The sequence below is a fragment of the Cynocephalus volans genome, chromosome 6 (assembly GCF_027409185.1).
Source record: "Cynocephalus volans isolate mCynVol1 chromosome 6, mCynVol1.pri, whole genome shotgun sequence".
Taxonomy (NCBI): Eukaryota; Metazoa; Chordata; class Mammalia; order Dermoptera; family Cynocephalidae; genus Cynocephalus; species Cynocephalus volans.
In genome coordinates, this window is record NC_084465.1 from 54,479,546 (window position 1) to 54,497,045 (window position 17,500).

Here is a 17,500-nt window from a genome sequence, read left to right on the forward strand (position 1 = left end):
TTCATTATAATAGTATGATGACTATCTCAGGTATGATTGGCTTGGGGAGTAGTTTTATAAGAAGTTAAAATTTCAAAGAGAGGGGAAAGTATTTCCAGTTATAATTTTTCTAAAGTAAATGCTCTAAGAAAAAGGAGGGGAGGGAAATCTTTTCCCTTACCCTCAATAGGAAGAATTAAGCCTCTTATTTTTAATTTATATTTGCTCTTATACCCCGCTTATTTGCTCCTATCTTAAATATAAGGACCTTAATCTTGTTAAACTTATAGTAGCACTACAATAAGCAGAAGTGATTTTTAAGTACACTTGTAATTTAGTTTTATTCCATTTTAAACTAAGTTGTAGCTTAGTTTTATTCAGTGTTAACATTTTAAATTGCTAAATTGCACATAAAAATTAGGATTTCGTAAAAGGAGAGTATAGTGTCAAGAATTCAGTGCTAGATATCTTGACTAAATCACCATATTCGTTAATAGCCGAACAGTCTGTGATGTTGGGCAGCTTACAACCCTGAAGCTAGGAAATAAACGATATAAATGTGACCCTATAAATGTGAACAAAGTATTTTCTTTTTTTTAAAAAAAAATGGTTTTTGTTTTCTGAGGTCAGAGGTTTCTTTGTTTTTTAAAACTTTGCTAGCAGTTGAAACTTTAAAATTTCCTGTACTGACCCTCAACAAAATCAGGGGCAGACACTGATTATTTTTGTAGTGGTGAATTACATAATTCTATTCAAGGAATTAGAATCTGGCCAAGGGTCATTTTACTTAGATCTTGATTAGCTTTTAGTTTTTCCCTTCCCCTCCCTTTTCTTGTCCTCACTCTATGCATTTCCCTCCCAAAAATCCCATCAGTAAGTTGCTGCACGTCTGCCACCCCAAAATGTCCATGTCCTCCTCCTTCGCAGCAGTGTCGTTGCAGTGGTGCTCCTCTGTCCTTACAGCATCTGCTCGGTGCTCTGCTCTGTGCACCAGCTGGGCTCCACATTTGCTCTCAGAGAGGCAGTTTCCGTCAGCTACTTCCTCCTTAAAGGAGAACTGAGGGAGGACTCCTCTCAGTGGTCCCATCTTTGCTTTATAGCCACAGACCCACCATGACCAGGGTGAGAGTCACATTCTCCCTTCCCACTGCTCTACAGTCTCACTCACTTCACAGTGACCAGCTTGTTGACGGTTACTTTACAGGTCACTTGGTCACCTTGAGCAGCCAGGCCTTGTGACCGTAAGTGGTCACAGACTTGGATCTTTCTTGACTGATACATGATGTATATGCCTTTGTTTCTTCTCCAGGCTGCTGTTGTTAGACAAGGAGTATTGTTTATCCCACTCTGGATTTAAGTGAAAAGTAATAGCTGCCGGGCTGAGTACAGCTAGGAAACTTTGTCCTTTTCTCCCTGCTCCTGCCACTGTGCTGTGCGCGCGCACGTGTGTGTGTGTGTGTGTGTGTGTGTGTGTGTGTGTCTGAAATTTGTAGAGAACAACCTTGAGCTCTTTCCTGTATACTATATGGGAAAAATATCAGTATTTGAATGTTGAAATCTTAACCATGTAGCATTTTAAATTTTCTTCTTAGGAATCTCTCTGCATGGAAGTGAGAATTGAGAACTAATTACGTAAATTGCTGAGCTTTGAAAGATTTGTGTAGGGTTTCTGCCTCTAGATATCTCTTCCACAAAGAGTGTCTTGTGACTAGTAAAGAAAATAGAAATTCATTTAATAAGACTGCCATCCCACTCTTGAATGTTAAACAGATTTAAGGATTTTTTGAACCATGAGCCATTGACTAGATATTCTCTGCAAAGTAAGCTAAGTGTCCCACCTCACCAATTATTTTAAGAGATATAAAGTGAATTACAATTTTAAAGATAATTTCTAACATCAGGAAAATGTGTGTGTCTGTGTGCGTTTTCCTCACTAAGGTTTAAAAAAATCTCATCTTGTTCCACACGCACGTAGTTCAGCTGGGAGCGGTCTTACCCTTTACTACTTCTGAATTTTCTCCTTGCATGGCTCTCAAACCTAACTACCTTATATCACTTTGAACCCTTCTCTGAGCCTTTAAGTTGTTTCACTAACAGAATGGACCATTGGCTGAAGCTCACTATGCCTGTGGAATCACCACCCCTGTGTATAGATACTGGGATCTGGAATGTCCCATCATCACAGCGTGGCAGCGGCTAACTCAACTTGCTGTACTCTAGAAATACAGAGTTGCCTTGTAAAGTCAGCCCTGCTGAAAACTGCCTAGGGTGTGTTACTTTGGTGGACCGCCCCTGCATTACAGAGATGTGTGAGCCATAATGCCTGTAATTGTGCTTATACAGAGCCACATACACTGTTGCTGATTAATAAATTATGGGTGGTTTATCATAGAATTGTTTTTATTGGCAGATGCTCTGAAAGATGCAAAGGCTGTGTGTAAATGAAGAATGCCCTCGTTGTTTATTCAGTTCCTGCTTTTCTATTTAATATAAGGGTATCTTGGGAAAATTTCTTGAATATCAAACCACAAGTAAAATTTAGGCAGTTTTCTACCTAGATTTTTAAATAGGCCATTTGACTACAACATGTTTTCAGTTGCCTCTGATGATTTGGATATGGGTGTGTGTCTGTCCACGTTTGGCTGGAGGGAGAAAGTGGTGAAAAGAGATGAAGCCCAGAAGTTGATCATCTAGTTGTATCCGTCACAAATCGCTTAAATAAATTCAATTGAAATTCTGGTTAGTTGACTGTTTGTAGCATAGCTAGCTGCTGAGAATTCAAACAGAAACATATGCAAAGTGAGAGGACAGGACATAGGAATCACGTGCGAAGTAGGTCAGGAGAGGTTGACAAAGGAAATAAGTTTGATATGTAATAGAGAATCATGAGGGTTGCCAGAGGAAGCAGGGCAAATTGCATTTTCACAGGGAAAACAGTATGTTTGAAGATGTGTGACATGATCAGAAGCAGGTGTTCCTGGAACCGTAAGTTGTTCAGTGATGTTAAGCATAAAGTGCTGTATAGCCCTGAGAAAATGGGAATATGGCACCTAGGTAATGAAAAATCCCGGGGCCTGTCTCTGTAAAGCAGTAATAAATTCTTCCAGGATATGTAGGCTTGACCAAAAAGAATGTGAAGCCAAATGATAGATTTGTCTTTTGTCCTATGCTCAAATGTTGTCAATATCCAGCAATCAAGAGTTGCCTGACAATCAATCTAATTTGATATAAAGATAGCAGCTACTGTTAAGTGGGAATGGTATTTAAGAAGCCCCCAATTTTATACGTGGTCATTTTGTGAGTAATATTTTCATGTTTGGGTAGTATAATGCTAGGGACTTCAGTCAGCAGGAGACCCTGCATATGTAGAGAGTAAAATGCAGAATTCTGAGGATGGCTTTATGACTTGCATGAAAAAGATGAAAAAACTCGGAAGGAGACATTTTTATTCAACACACAGTCGCATCTTCAGTGCTAGCATACCATGTTGCCTATGTGTTAGGTGTTTAAGAATGGTAATTGAACATATATTGCATGAGACATAGCTATTTTAACATATAATATTTTAAAATTATTTTTCGTGTGGCTTCTTGGCACCACTGCTGTCTATTTCACAAGAGCCAAAGGTTACAGTTAAGGTAAATGGTCAAGCAGTTAAAACATCTTCCAATGGGGAGAGAAAGTTTGAATAAAACTAACTTATAGTGCTTTACTTTAAGTTAAAGAATGAGTTTTTTAATACTTCAGGGAATATACACAAACAACAATGAAAGCATTTTTTTTTTCAGTTGAGTTTATTGAATTGAAAGTATTATGAAGTAATAGGCAGATGGACTTATTTCTGAGAATTTTTCTATGTTTGGAAACCAGTAAAGCTCATTTTATTTATCTTTTTAATTTTTTAAATAAATTTTATTGTATATAGTTAAGGTATACAGTATGATCTTATAAGATGCATATGTATAGTAAAATGGTTACTGCAGTGGAAAAAATTAATATTCATCATCTCACATATTTACTTCTTCTTTTCCCTTGTGGCAAGAACAGCTATAATCTACTCATTTAGCAAAGTCCTAAGTACATACACTATTAACTGTAGTCCTCATATTGTACATTAGACATTTAGACTTGTTTATCCTACATATTTGCTGCCTTGTATCTCGTTTTAATATAAAACAGAATTCAGCTGTAAAAGAGAGAGAGAGAGAGAGAGAGAGAGAGAGAGAGAGTGTGTGTGTGTGTATTGGGAGTTGGATATACTTAAGTGATGATGAAGTTATAAATCCCTTATTTTATTTTATTTATTTTTTTTAGGTGCTGGTGAATCTGGGAAAAGTACAATTGTGAAGCAGATGAAGTAAGTAGTTTTAAAATATTAAATTCTTTTTTATGTACAAGTGTACCATTCCATCAAAGGAAGTAAGTGTTCTTTTTTTCCTTTCATCTCGTTAGAATTATCCATGAAGCTGGTTATTCGGAAGAGGAATGTAAACAGTACAAAGCAGTGGTCTACAGTAACACCATCCAGTCAATCATTGCTATCATTAGGGCCATGGGGAGGTTGAAGATAGACTTTGGTGACTCAGCTCGGGCGGTAAGTTATAAAAGTGTTGGAGCAGGCCTGATAAGTAAAAAGGGTAACTTGCATAATGATCCCATGCTATATCACATAGGCTTGCCACCTTCAGGACTGTTTTATAAAAGCAGTCAAAGCGATAGAAGTGAGTGAAGTGAGTCAGGAGTTTTATAAGTGAGTGAAATAAGAATATATAGGATTACATAATCTTCCCTTTATAGCTATACTTTTCTTATCCATCACATGATTTGGACAACTCAATAATTACTACAATATTTTCTGTATAATATATACAGAAATATATATAACATGTTTATATCAGGTACCCTTGTATCCCTGTAATAATTTTTAGTAGTTAGTACTGAGTGAACTGCTTACACTGGCGCTCTTCAAAATCTGTTTTTGTAATTTGGGATACTGAAATGATCTTGTTATTTGTACCTGTGCCCAGACGAAAAAGTGATCTAATTTCGAATAATAAAAACAGTATAAAGATTTGCCTATCTTTGGAATAGGAAAATACTGGCTATTAAAAAACATGTATCAGAATTTTAGAGCTAAAGAGGACCTTTGGAGAAAAGCAAGTTCCACCCCTTAATTTTACCAGTAAAGAATCTGGAACCCAGGAAATTACATGATAGGAAGATTACCACACAGTTAATGGTAACCAGGGCACTATGCCTATGCTTCCTTATTTGGTCCAATAACTTGTTTTCTGTTTGATTGGAAGCAGCCCTGGTCTTATACATAGGACACTTTCTTTTTCTTCTTTTCCTCCAGCCCCCATTTGATTGCTTTATCTGTTTGTTTCAAGTTTTTTATTTGTATATATAATTCATACTTCACCGGTTCTTTTTATAATAACTCATATAAAATTTGACCTGACCAGAGCCTTTAACTGAAAACCTTAATTTTTAGGTTAATTTTTAGTACAATATAGATGTATTATTATATTATTACTACTGTTGATTTTTATAGTTCCTTTGTATTTTTGTGTATTCAATATGTATGTGCGTGCTGTCTCTCTGCTAAGAATATGACGATTTTGTGTATAGAGAGTATAACTTTTTTCTTTCTTTTTTTTTAAGCACTCAGGCTCAATTTATGCTTAATAGGAAAGAAAAATTAATGAAAGCAGCATTAGGGAATATGCCTTGGAGAAATCTATAAAATAAACCTGTTTATTTTTATTAGTTACTTTAAGATTTTCTTTTAAGTTACTAGGCCATAATAATTTACTAAGGTTTTCATTTTAAACAATGATTTAAAAGCATAGTGTGATTAAATTTTTCAAGTAGATTTCAAGATCATTTTAAGTAATTTATGCATTTATTCATTCAACAAATACTTTCTGAGCTCAAAAGTGTTGAATAAATAAATCTTAAATGTATATTGCAGAGTGAATGAATGGATAGTAGATAGGGCAAAAAAGTGTTCAGGATATGATCAAATCTTGTTTCAGAAAAGACAGTTTAGAACAATGTTATGAATTATTTTTAAAAACAATCTTGAAATCTACTTGGAAATATCGATCAGCCACACTAAGAAGCTTTTTAATCTTTGTTTAAAAGAACTATACCGAAGGGAACCACCCTTAGATTAAGAAGGAATTAAAATTGTACTTTACACCAATTCTGATTACTGTAATTTAAATCTTTTATCAAATTCACGTGTACAGTATTCTGCTTTCAGGTCTTATATGTGGTTGTAAGAGAGAAAGGTTTTGTAGTTTCCATTTTAGGAAATAATGAAAGGTCAATACAAGCAGCTTTTTATGGAGTCTATTTTCATATTTTTCTCTCAAGGAATGTCATTTTTTGCTTTAAAAAAAAAAAACAAAACAAAGCAAAATATAACTTGAGCTTAGTTTCAGAACTGACTCACTGACTGGGAATAACAACTCTCCTATCACAAGCTTTTCTTTTTTAAATCAGTTTTGCTTTGGAATGTATATATGGGCCTGGTTTGCTCTTTTTGTTTCACTAGTAGGACCCACTTTTTAGACTCTCTCTGGCTATATCCCAGTAACTGTTTTCTTCCTACCTTCAGACCATTACTTGTGTCTGCTTTAGCCATCCACACAGATGTCTTTATGTTCTCACATTGCTTCTGATTGGCTTACTCTGTGATTTGTGTTGCCTTGCCTCTATGTAAGTTTTAAAATACTGCTAGGCTCTTGGATTGTGCTAAAGAATACAAAGAGGCATTAAACCTGGCCTGAACGTGAGGAAGGGACATTTGAACTGAGTATTGAAACATGAGTAAGAGTTTTCTAGACAAAATCAAAGAAATAGCATTCTATGAATAGAAACAGTATAGGCAAAGGCAGTCTGAATATTTCTATTTCTGGAGTATCAGTTCCTGAAATGTTAGTCCTGACTTGAAGGCAAACCAGATATTAATTCTGGTAGCTACCAAAGATTTGCTGTCCAAAGAAAAGCCATATGAATAATCTTTTCTAGCAACTGTGCAACAATGTGTGTTTTCTCAGTCTCACCAACTTTGATATTATCATTTTAATTTTTAATAGCTTATGAATGTCTCTTCTTTTTATTTATTCTTATTTGTCTGATTTTTAGTGAGGTTGAGAATAGTTTTAGAACATTTTGTTCATTTGTATTTCTCCTGTGAATTCCTCATTCTTTACTCATTTCTGTTAAATTACTTGTCCTGTTCACATTGATTCTCTTTGAGTATTAGGAATATTAAGCCTTCAATATATACTGCAAGCATTTTTGCCCGGCATATTTATTTCACTTTTTTGAAATAGTACTTTTCTTGCTACAGAACTGTTAAGTTTTTTGCAATTGATTCTTCTGTATTTGCGTCTTGTTAGAAAGGGATTCTTCACCTTACAATTATTTTTCAAACTTCTATTTTTCTAGAATGCTTATAATTTTATTTTATATATATATATATATATATATATTTTTTTTTTTTTGTCCTTTTTGTGACCGGTAAGGGGATCGCAACCCTTGGCGTGGTGTCGCCCGCACTGCACTCAGCCAGTGAGCGCACCAGCCATCCTTATGTAGGATCCGAACCTGCGCAGTGGGAGCGCCACTGCGCTCCCAGCGCTGCACTTTCCCGAATGCACCACGCAGTTGGCCCTTATTTTTTTGTATTTATCTCCTCATCCACCTGGAAATGTTGTTTATGTTTGTTGCTATGTATGTTCTAAGTATATTTTATAATCTGATCATCTCTTGCCTTACAGCTATTTATTAAATAATTAGTTCATTCCTCAGTTACTTGACAGTGCCACCCTAAGCATTAAATTGAGCGTTTCTGGACTCCATTGTTTTTTCCACTGATATAATCTTTTTACCCCCCCAGATCAGTCACTAATTAAATTACTTCTCTAAGCTTGTTTTACCATAATAAAATGAAAGTAACAATGACATCTACCTTGTAGAGTTGTGAGAAGTAATGACAAAATGAATATCAAACATTTGCTATATGCCTTGGTCATAATAGATGCCCAATAAATGTTTATTGATGTTATTGTTATTTTTATAATTAGTATTATATTGGTATTACTATTCTTGTCAGAATCACATTATTTTGATTTCTGTTGCTTTCTAGGATTAACTGGTGTCTGGTAGCGTAAAATTACCTCATTCTGTTGTTTTTTTACCAAATATCAAGGCTATCTATCATTCATTTCTCTTGCAAATGAACTTGGCAATTAACTAATATTTGGCAGTTACCAGATTTGCAAAGCAGATTACACATTATTTATTTAAAAGTAGGGGAAACAAAATTGTTTTTAAGGCTGGCATAGAGCAGTCAAATTTTACACCTAATGTCTTTTTAAAACTTTCTCAGAGGGCCGAGCCCGTGGCACACTTGGTAGAGTGCGGCGCTGGGAGCCCTGCGACGCTCCCGCCGCGGGTTCGGATCCTGTATAGGAGTGGCCGGTGCACTCACTGGCTGAGTACCGGTCACGAAAAAGACAAAAAAAAAAAAAAAAAAAAACTTTCTCAGAATGAGGTTAGTCCATCTGTGTATGGTAATATATTGATAATTTTGGTTATAACATTCCTAATAATAATGTAAAGTTAGGGAAACATTCTGTGGGGACCTATTAGCATGTCTTAGGCACAGTTTGTTTAGGGCATTACTGCTCAAAATGTGGTCGAACCAGTGTGTGTCTACATGAATGTGCACAAAATAAGTGCAGAAATGAAGGGTTAGGGTTTAGACAGATTTATAGCAATTGACAGAGTAATTTATATGTTAATTCTGATAGTTTTAAAAATATGGATTTAGTTTTTATATGTCATTTAATTTTGTTTTTCTAGTAGTTTTGGTTCTTAAATAGATAGAAAACAAATGAAAATAAAACAAACCTCAGGACTGGTTTCTTGTCACAGATAGTTGGAGAATCACTTACTTGGAATATCTTATTAGGCTGTGAGGAACAGGAAACCTTGCCTTGAATTGACTTAAACAACCTTCTTTTCTCCCCCAAGCCTCAGTATGCTCCAGCACAATGGCCACTTCTCTGTTTCAATAATTTTGTGATTTATTTTCATTACTCAGTCAGTCAGTTTTTGTGTGTCTGCCAGATTTGACAGATAGCTTTTGAGAAAGGTTATATCAATTTATCTTCCTAGCAGCAGTTTATGAGAGTGCTGGGAAGTCAAAACTTAGGAGTCTTACATTTACAAAAAGCTTTGCTAACTTGTTAAACATCTTATATCAATTTAATTTGAATTTTCAATTTTTAGTTTAGTTGTACAGTTTTCCATATCATTACTGACCATACTTTTATTTCTCTGTATTTGTGGCTTGTGTCCTTTATTCATTTACCTGTGGGAGTCTTGGTGTTTTGATTATTTACTTGTTTGTACATATGCATTAACCCTTTGCCCACTAATATACATGTTCTCTCATATTTTGCTTATTGCCTTTAATTTTATGGTAACATATTTTCTAAATTTTTAAAATTTTTTCTTGTATTTTTTCCATTACATTTAAATGTAGAACATCCTCTCTCAACCAAAGGTTTACCAAATATTCATGCTATTTTTAAAAGTTTTTTAGAGGAGTGAATTTTAACATTTGTGTTTTGTTCTTTAATCCCTCTGAAAATTGTTTTATTGTATGAATGGAGTAAGGATCTACATTATTTTATCTCTCTTCAGATGGCTATCTGATTATCCACCGGTATTTTTGAATAATTGTGTATTTTCCTACTGTTTTATCTTGCCACCTTTATCATATAATATATTTAGATTTGGGATTTTTTTCTTATTGATCTATGTTGATACCAGACTGTTCTGCTTATTGTAGGCTTTTAATATTCAAAACTTTCAGTCCTCTTTCCCAAGTCTTTTTCAAAATGTTCCTAGTTATTTTTACTTGTTATTTTTCCACATGAATGTTTGAATCATTTACAGTTGTATTCTAGTTTATGTTTGAGAACTAGATGAAGAAGCTTATGATTTTTCATTGTTTTGATTCTGAGAAATATTGATGTATGTATGTGGCAAAATATTATCTGTCATTTAAAATATGTGTTTCTAGCACAGTATATTTCTACTTCCCTCAGTTCATTTATCAGTTATATTTCTCTGTTTTGACAACAGGTTCTATTGTCCATACAAAGAACACTAAAATGTCAGTATTTCTTCATTTAAATAATTTGAAAAACATATCTGTACGCTTATAAGATTTGTAAATATGTTCATAAGTTATATTTCCATAATACATGTAATGGTAATTTCCCTTGACATAAAGAAGCACATGCTTCACCCTAAATTGTGTTCACTGCAATTTAGTCAAAATGTTTGCTCACTGCAATTTAGTTAAAATTAACTTAAATTGTTTTATTTTTAGTCTATTTCCCTCTTTTAAGCAATCATATAGGAAAAAAGAATAATGACATATTTCCTTACCTCAAGTCATTTTTACTTTGATTACATTTGTATTTTTAGAGGAAATGTGTTTTACACTTGTGTATTTCTTTTTTAATTTTAACATTTATTTATACATATTTGTGGGGTACAGTGTGTTGTTTTAATATATACATATACTGTGCATTGATTCACTTTGGTAAATAGCATAGCTTTGTACCTGTTAATCCACAACTTCTCCTCCCCTCTAAGCCTCTCATAACTGTTATTCTACTCTCTGCTTCTGTGAGAACCACATATGAGTGATACCATGCAGTATTTGTCTTTCTCTGCCTGACTTACTTCACTTAACATGATGGTCTCCCATTCCATCCATGTTGCTGTAAATGACAGTATTTCATTATTTTTTAAATAGCTAAATAGTATTATCCCATTGTGTATATATGCCAGTTTTCTTATCTATTCACTTGTTCATGGGCATTTAGGTTGATTCCATCTCTTGGCTGTTGTAAGTAGTATTGCAGTGAACCTGGAGTGCAGGTGTCTCCAATATATTCATTTCATTTCCTTTGGGTATATACCCAGTACTGGGATTGCTGGGTCATAGGGTAATTCAATTTTTAGTTTTCTGAGGAACCTCCGTACTGTTTTCCACAATGGCTGTAACAGTTTACACTCCAACCAACAATGTAGGAGAGTTTCCTTTTCTCCACATTCTCACCAGCATTTGTTATTTTCTCTCTTGTTGATAACAGCCATTCTAACCAGAGTAAGGTTATCTTACTTAATTAAGGTTGTATCTCACTGTGGTTTTGATTTGCATTTCCCTGATGATTAGTGCTGTTGAGCATTTTTTCATGTGCCTGTTGGCTATTTGTATGTCTTCTTTTGAGAATTGTCTGTTTGGTTTCTTTGCCTATTTTTTAATTGGGTTACTTGTTTTTCTCCTGTTGAGTTTTTTGAGTTACTTACATATTATGAATAATAGCCCCTTGTCTGATGTTTAGTTTGCTATACTTTGTCCCATTCTGTAGGTTGTTTCTTGACTTGGTTGACTGCATTTTTTGCTGTACAGAAGAAGTTTTAGTTTGATGTAGTCCCCTTTGTGTATTTTTGCTTTATTTTCCTGTGCCATTGTAATCTTGTTCCAAAATACACTGCCAATTCCAGTTTTTTGTAGCATTTTCCCTATGCTTTCTTGTAGTAGTCTCACAGTTTTGTGTCTTAAATTTAGATCTTTAATCCATTTTGAGTTGATTTTTGTGTATGGTGAGAGATAGGGGTCTAGTTTCAGCCTTCTGCATGTCAATATCCAGTTTTCCCAGCACCATTTATTAAAGAGCCTGTCCTTTACCAAATGTATATTCTTGGCACCTTTTTGAAAATCAGTTGACTGTAAGTGCATGGGTTTATATTGGGGCTCTCTATTCTGTTCCATTGGTCTGTTTGTGTGTTTTTATACCAGTATCATGCTGTTTTGGTTACTATAACTTTACAGCATATTTTGAAGTCAGGAAGTGTGATGCCTCCAACTATGTTCTTTTAGTTCAAAATTGCTTTTGCTGTACAGGGTCTCTTTGTTAAATTTCTTGTCAATATCATGAATTTTTTTTTTTGATTTTGTTGAATTGTCTCTCTGTATTCTTTTTTACCTGAATTTTCTTAAGATTATTACTTTGAATTCCTTTTCTGGTAGTACATTGATTTCCTTTTCTTTGGGGTCTTTCACTGACATGTGTTCCTTTAGTGGAGTCATATTTTCTTGGTTATTTATGTTTCTTGTGTCCTTGCATTGATGTCTGTGCATATGGTGAAATGATTGCCTCTTCCAGCCTTTACAGAATGGCCTTCATAAACAGAGTCTTTTACCTACAGTTTGTCTTAATGTGTTAGTTGACAAGGATGTGATGGTTTTGTTTCCACACAGAGGCAGTGGTTTAGTCTCTGGACAGGTTCTTCAGCTGCAGTCAACATTGCCACTAACTGTGGGTATCTCAGTGCCCTAGGCTGTAGAAGTCTGAGGCTATGGTAATGGCAGTGGCATAGGTTGTTAAGGTGTTCAGTGGCAAGGGCTTTTGGAATCCTTCTATTCTTGTTTTTCCCACAGTGGGGCATCTTGGTCAAGGGGATTCTTTTTGGTACTGGGTCTTCCCTGACCTACAAGCATTTACAGTGGTGCTAGGTTCCAGGTGCAGGTCCTTGGAGCAGCTGTGGAGCTGGGATCCTGGGCTCAGTGTCTTATAAACCTATTGTGGCACCTGGGTCTTGGGGTGCAGGTTCACTCTGTGGTAGGGTTACATGTCAATTGCCCACAGTGCCAGGGTCTGTGCCTCTGAGTGCCCCCAGGCAGCTCAGGCTCTGTGGGCCAGTTTACAGCTGTTACTCTGACCCTGAGCACAGCACTGGCCTGATTTGGGAGAAGGATTGCTCTGGAGATTTGGGCCTGGGGAGTAGAGTATGGCTGCAATTCTGGAACCAGAGCAAATGTGGCTCAGTTGTCACTTGATTCTTAAGGGATGAGGTACCTTATAGTGGTGCCTTTAGCCCCTGAAACTATGGAACTTGGCAGTATCTCAGTCTCTGTGAGGTCAGGTGCAGCAGCTGCAAGAACCCAGAATGGGGGGGCGGTTAGGGTGCTGCAGCTGTTGTTTAGGCCTTTGGGGATAGAGAGCAACACAGTGCTGACTTCACTCACAGGGAAGGCGTGTTTCAACAGCTCAGTGTCTAGGGGAAATAGTTCAGCTCCAGGGAAGCAGAGTATTAGAGCTTTTCGGCCCCTAGGGTAGGGCATCTCAGCTCAGCCACTGCTCTTTTTCCCAAGGAGGCAAGGTACTACATCTCCTCAGCCTGGGCATGCATAGCTGCTCAGCTCCACCAAGCAGCTTCTTAGCCAGACAACTTCTCAGCCAAGATAGCAGTTGTGATGTGCCCCTTCAGCTCTGTCCCAGAGGATGGGGCCCAGCCATGACTGGGAGCCATAGTTAAAGATTCACCAAGAGGGAGTGTGCAGCTTCTCAGATTCAGTTCAAGCCTGAGGGGATGGGGCACAGCTGCAACTGGGAGGGACGGGTGGAGCAGCTCCCCCCTCAAGGCAGTGTGTAACAGCTGCTCTCAGGTGGCTTGGGGTAGTCAGTTCAGTGGTAGCTTAGTCTCTGGGATAAAAGGGCATCAACTCACCCCCAGGGTAAGACACCCTCTAGCAACAATTTCAATTCCAAGATAACAGTAGCCATGCCAGCCTCAGCATGCTGAGCACAGTGTCTGCTCCTCTGGGGGAGTGCAACTGTGTTGCCTCCAGGCAGTTCCTTCCGCTGGTCTTAGTGCCTGTGAGGACTGCCATGGTCCCCAGTGGTGAGGACAGTAGGTGTCCAAGGTGTTGATGAGGGCTGCTAAGTTCCTCTCACTTACATTTTTCCTGCAAGGAGAAGTTCCTCCTGATTCCCTGCTGCTTCTGTCAGAGAGATGGGGTGGTGGAGGCTGGGTGTTCTTTATGTGGCTTTTCTGAGTTTCTGTGCTCACTAGCAATTTCTGTTACTTTATTGATGTGTTCCAGTGCTTTCCTTTAGTTATTTTCATCCAAGTGTAGTTGTTTATCCATTGTTTAGTCTGTCATTGTGGGAGAGAAGACTAGTAGAGTCCTCCTTTGCATAATTCTTGATAACAACTCAGATTTATGTATTTCGTAATGCAACTCTTTAACACCTGAGACTGGCAGCATGAGCCATGGAGTGATGAATCCACTTAAGTTCTTAGGGTTTCATTAAAGGCACACTAACTGATAAGTGCTGTATAGCTGTCTTGAATTTATAAGAATGATAATGCATGCTATAAAATGTGGTAGATTAAATATATGAGAAGTTCTCATTATATGTGATGTTCAGTATTGCTGGCTAATGTTATTAATGAAACAATTAAGCTAAGCCATTGAAATAGGATTTCCATACATGTGTCAATCATGACATCAGTATATTATTGCTATGGCTAAAAATTCAAAGGTCTCACTATTTTTTAACGCTCCTTTATCATATTATTTAGTGTCTATCTTGTAAGGGCTTTCTTTCTGATGTTTTTTATCTAAACTCTTAATCTCATTCATAAATTCTTATCTGCCTATATCACAATAAATGGTCATCTAGCCTTTGCTTAAAAACCTCCATCTCTCACTCCCCCTCCCTTTTTTGTTTTATAGATGGCTGTGATTGTTAAAAAGTGTTCCTCTTATTGAGTTGAAATCTGATGTCTTTGCCCTAAGAATGCTCCTTTTTCTGCACTGTGCCTAAACAGGAAGTCAGCTCTTTCTCACCTTTTATGATCCTTAATATGTCAGAAGATAATCATCGTGGCCCCTCAGTCTTCTCTTCTCCATCTTGGGCAGACTCTTCTGAATTCTCATAAAGTAGATGACAGCTTCAAATAAAATGTGCTGTTACTGAATAACTACAGATTGCTAGGTGTTCCCTGACCATTACTGGGGAAAGAGGGCCTATTATGTGTCTCTTGACCCAATAGAGTCTCATTGCTCCTTTCCGAGTTCCCAAAACACACAATTATATGCACTGGAATTTGCATTCTCTAAATCATTTTATTTTCATTTAGTTCTTAGTAATTTTAAAACATTTTAACTTGGCTACCTACATCCAAGGATTTTTTTCTTGCTACTCTAAAATAATTGCCTGGCAAAATAACATTTTCTTTTTAACACCACGAAAGAATTCCTGTAAACTGCTTTACTAACTTGTAGCCCTCTTGACCAAACTCTGGTCTTCTCTTCAATAATCACTATCCTTTTTCTACCCCATGACACTGTTTGGTAAATTCACGTTTATATTTGTGTGTTCTGAAGTAGTTTTGTTTTACATAAATCTTGCAGTCATTCCATGGCAAGATGAAATCATTGTCGTCATTCTGCAGTTTTTAAATTTAGTATGTTTTAAACAATGGATACTTACTAATTGATTTACTAATTTAGATGAGTGGGTGACTGATTAGCCATGAAACTTTAAATACGTGGCTTAATCTGTCTGTGCTTTGGGTTTTTTAAATGCAAAACAAAAATTAGGTAAAATAATTTCTACATGTGCCTTCCTGCTCAAATTTATTACCTGAAAGCTCATCTATGGACATCTGAATGCCCTGCTAATGACCTGGAGGGGAAATATTCCAATTAGTTTATATTCCAATTAGTTTTTCGAGAAGAAGAGGCTATTTTACATTTTGTGAAGAAGAGACTTTTAAAAAAAATAAATTTTATCATGTATATTTCAGGTTTACAACTTGAGGTTATAGGATACGTATAGATAGATTAAAATGGTTACTATAGTTGTATTAGTCCGTTTATTTTGCTTATAACAGAATACCTGAAACTGGGTAATTTATAAAGAAATAAAATGTATTTTTTACAGTTTTGGAGGCTGGAATGTTCACAGTCCAAAGGATGCATCTGGGCAGGGCCTTCTTGGTGGTGACTTTCTAAAGCAACACAGGTTATCACATATGAGTGGCAAGAGCAAGAGAGTGAACCTTCACACTTGCTCTCCTTTTAAAGCCATCAGAAGCATGCCCATTACTAATGAATCAATCCATTGATGAGGGTACAGTCCTCACAATCTAATTACCTCTTAAAGGCCCCAGCTTCCAAATACCATCATTGGATTTTCCATTCTCTTAACACTGTTACAGTGGGGGCCAAGTTTCCAATCCATGAATTTTGAGTGATACATTTAACTCACAGCAATAGTGAAACATTAACATATCCATCATCTCATATAATTACCTTTTTTTTGTAACAAGAGCAGCTAAAATCTATTTAACAAAGATTCCTAATACAGTACAATTTTGTTATCTATAGTCCTCATGTTGTGCATTAGATCTCTAGACTTGTTCATCCTACATATCTGCTACTGTGTATCCTTTGAGCTGTATCTCCTCATTTCCTCCTCTACCTCCTCTCGTAGGCCCCCTCCCCGTGACGCCAAGCCCCTGGTAACAACTATTTTATTCTGTCTGTATATTTGACCTCCCCCGCAGTGCCCCCTGGACCTGGAGGACATTATGCTAAGTGAAGTAAGTCAGACACAGAGAGAAAAATATCGCATGATCTCACTTACATATAAGTGACATTTTTGAATGCCACAAAGAGAGTGCAGTTTATAAATACATCTTCCAAAAGTTTCTTCTGTTTTTACTTCAGGCTTCTTTCTAGAAAGTTTGAAGAGAATGTGATATTATGACCCATACTGTAGGGCATTATTAGTCTTTTCTGTCAAAAAATTTTATTGAAATTGAATAAAGATATAATGAAAGCTCATTTAAAAACCTACGTAAGTGAAAAGTACTTATGTTTGATAAATAAAAATAGTCAAATTTAGAAATTTCTCATGTAGGCAATTATTAGGAAAATCAAATACTTTTTTTTTACTGGAATTAGGATAAGAATGACTTGAAACCATGGTATTTGTGATTTGTGAAAGATACAATGCACATGTTGCCTGCTTGCATGCATTTCTCTTGTGATTTACTAAAAAGGGAAACATATGCTTGAATAATATGTTCCCATGCTGAGAGACTTAATTATTTTTCATGAGGGGTTCCAGCTGAAGAGAAGCTGTTTCACAAGTTGGCTACAGGATGAATTTATATTGTCTGCTAATACTGTTAGCCTTTCTCTACACCTTATAAGGTGCACTATCACTTTATAACCATCTACTACAGTACTTTGGAAGAATGCCCCTTGAGAGAAACTAGGAGTTGTCCATCCAGTTAATAAGAAGCTATATGTCTCATGCTAAAAACAATTTCCATGAAGGTAGCAACTTCACATCTGTCCTTTTTTTTTTTTTTTTTTTTGATTAAGTGTTTTATTATCTGGGGACTAGAGTTATATTATCTAATATGGTGGCTACTACCCACATATGGATATTGAGTACTTAAAATGTGTCTAGTCTGAATTGAAGTGTGCTATATGTATAAAATATAACAGATTTCAAATCTTACTATAAAAGAATATGAAATATCTCAATAATTTTATATTGATTACATGTCAAAACGATATTACTTTTACATTTATATATAGATTAAGTTAGGA

At 36.1% G+C, this 17,500-nt stretch overlaps 1 protein-coding gene across 2 annotated transcripts in view; it reads left to right on the forward strand.

Annotated features, from left to right (window-relative positions):
* Positions 1-17,500, forward strand: part of GNAI1 (G protein subunit alpha i1) — a 79,861-nt gene that overhangs the window by 43,801 nt on the left and 18,560 nt on the right. For both annotated transcript variants that reach the window (XM_063098766.1, XM_063098764.1), the window contains 2 exons: positions 4,294-4,336; positions 4,432-4,573. In XM_063098766.1, the coding sequence (XP_062954836.1) occupies positions 4,294-4,336; positions 4,432-4,573 (185 nt within the window). The remainder of the gene's footprint in view (positions 1-4,293; positions 4,337-4,431; positions 4,574-17,500) is intronic.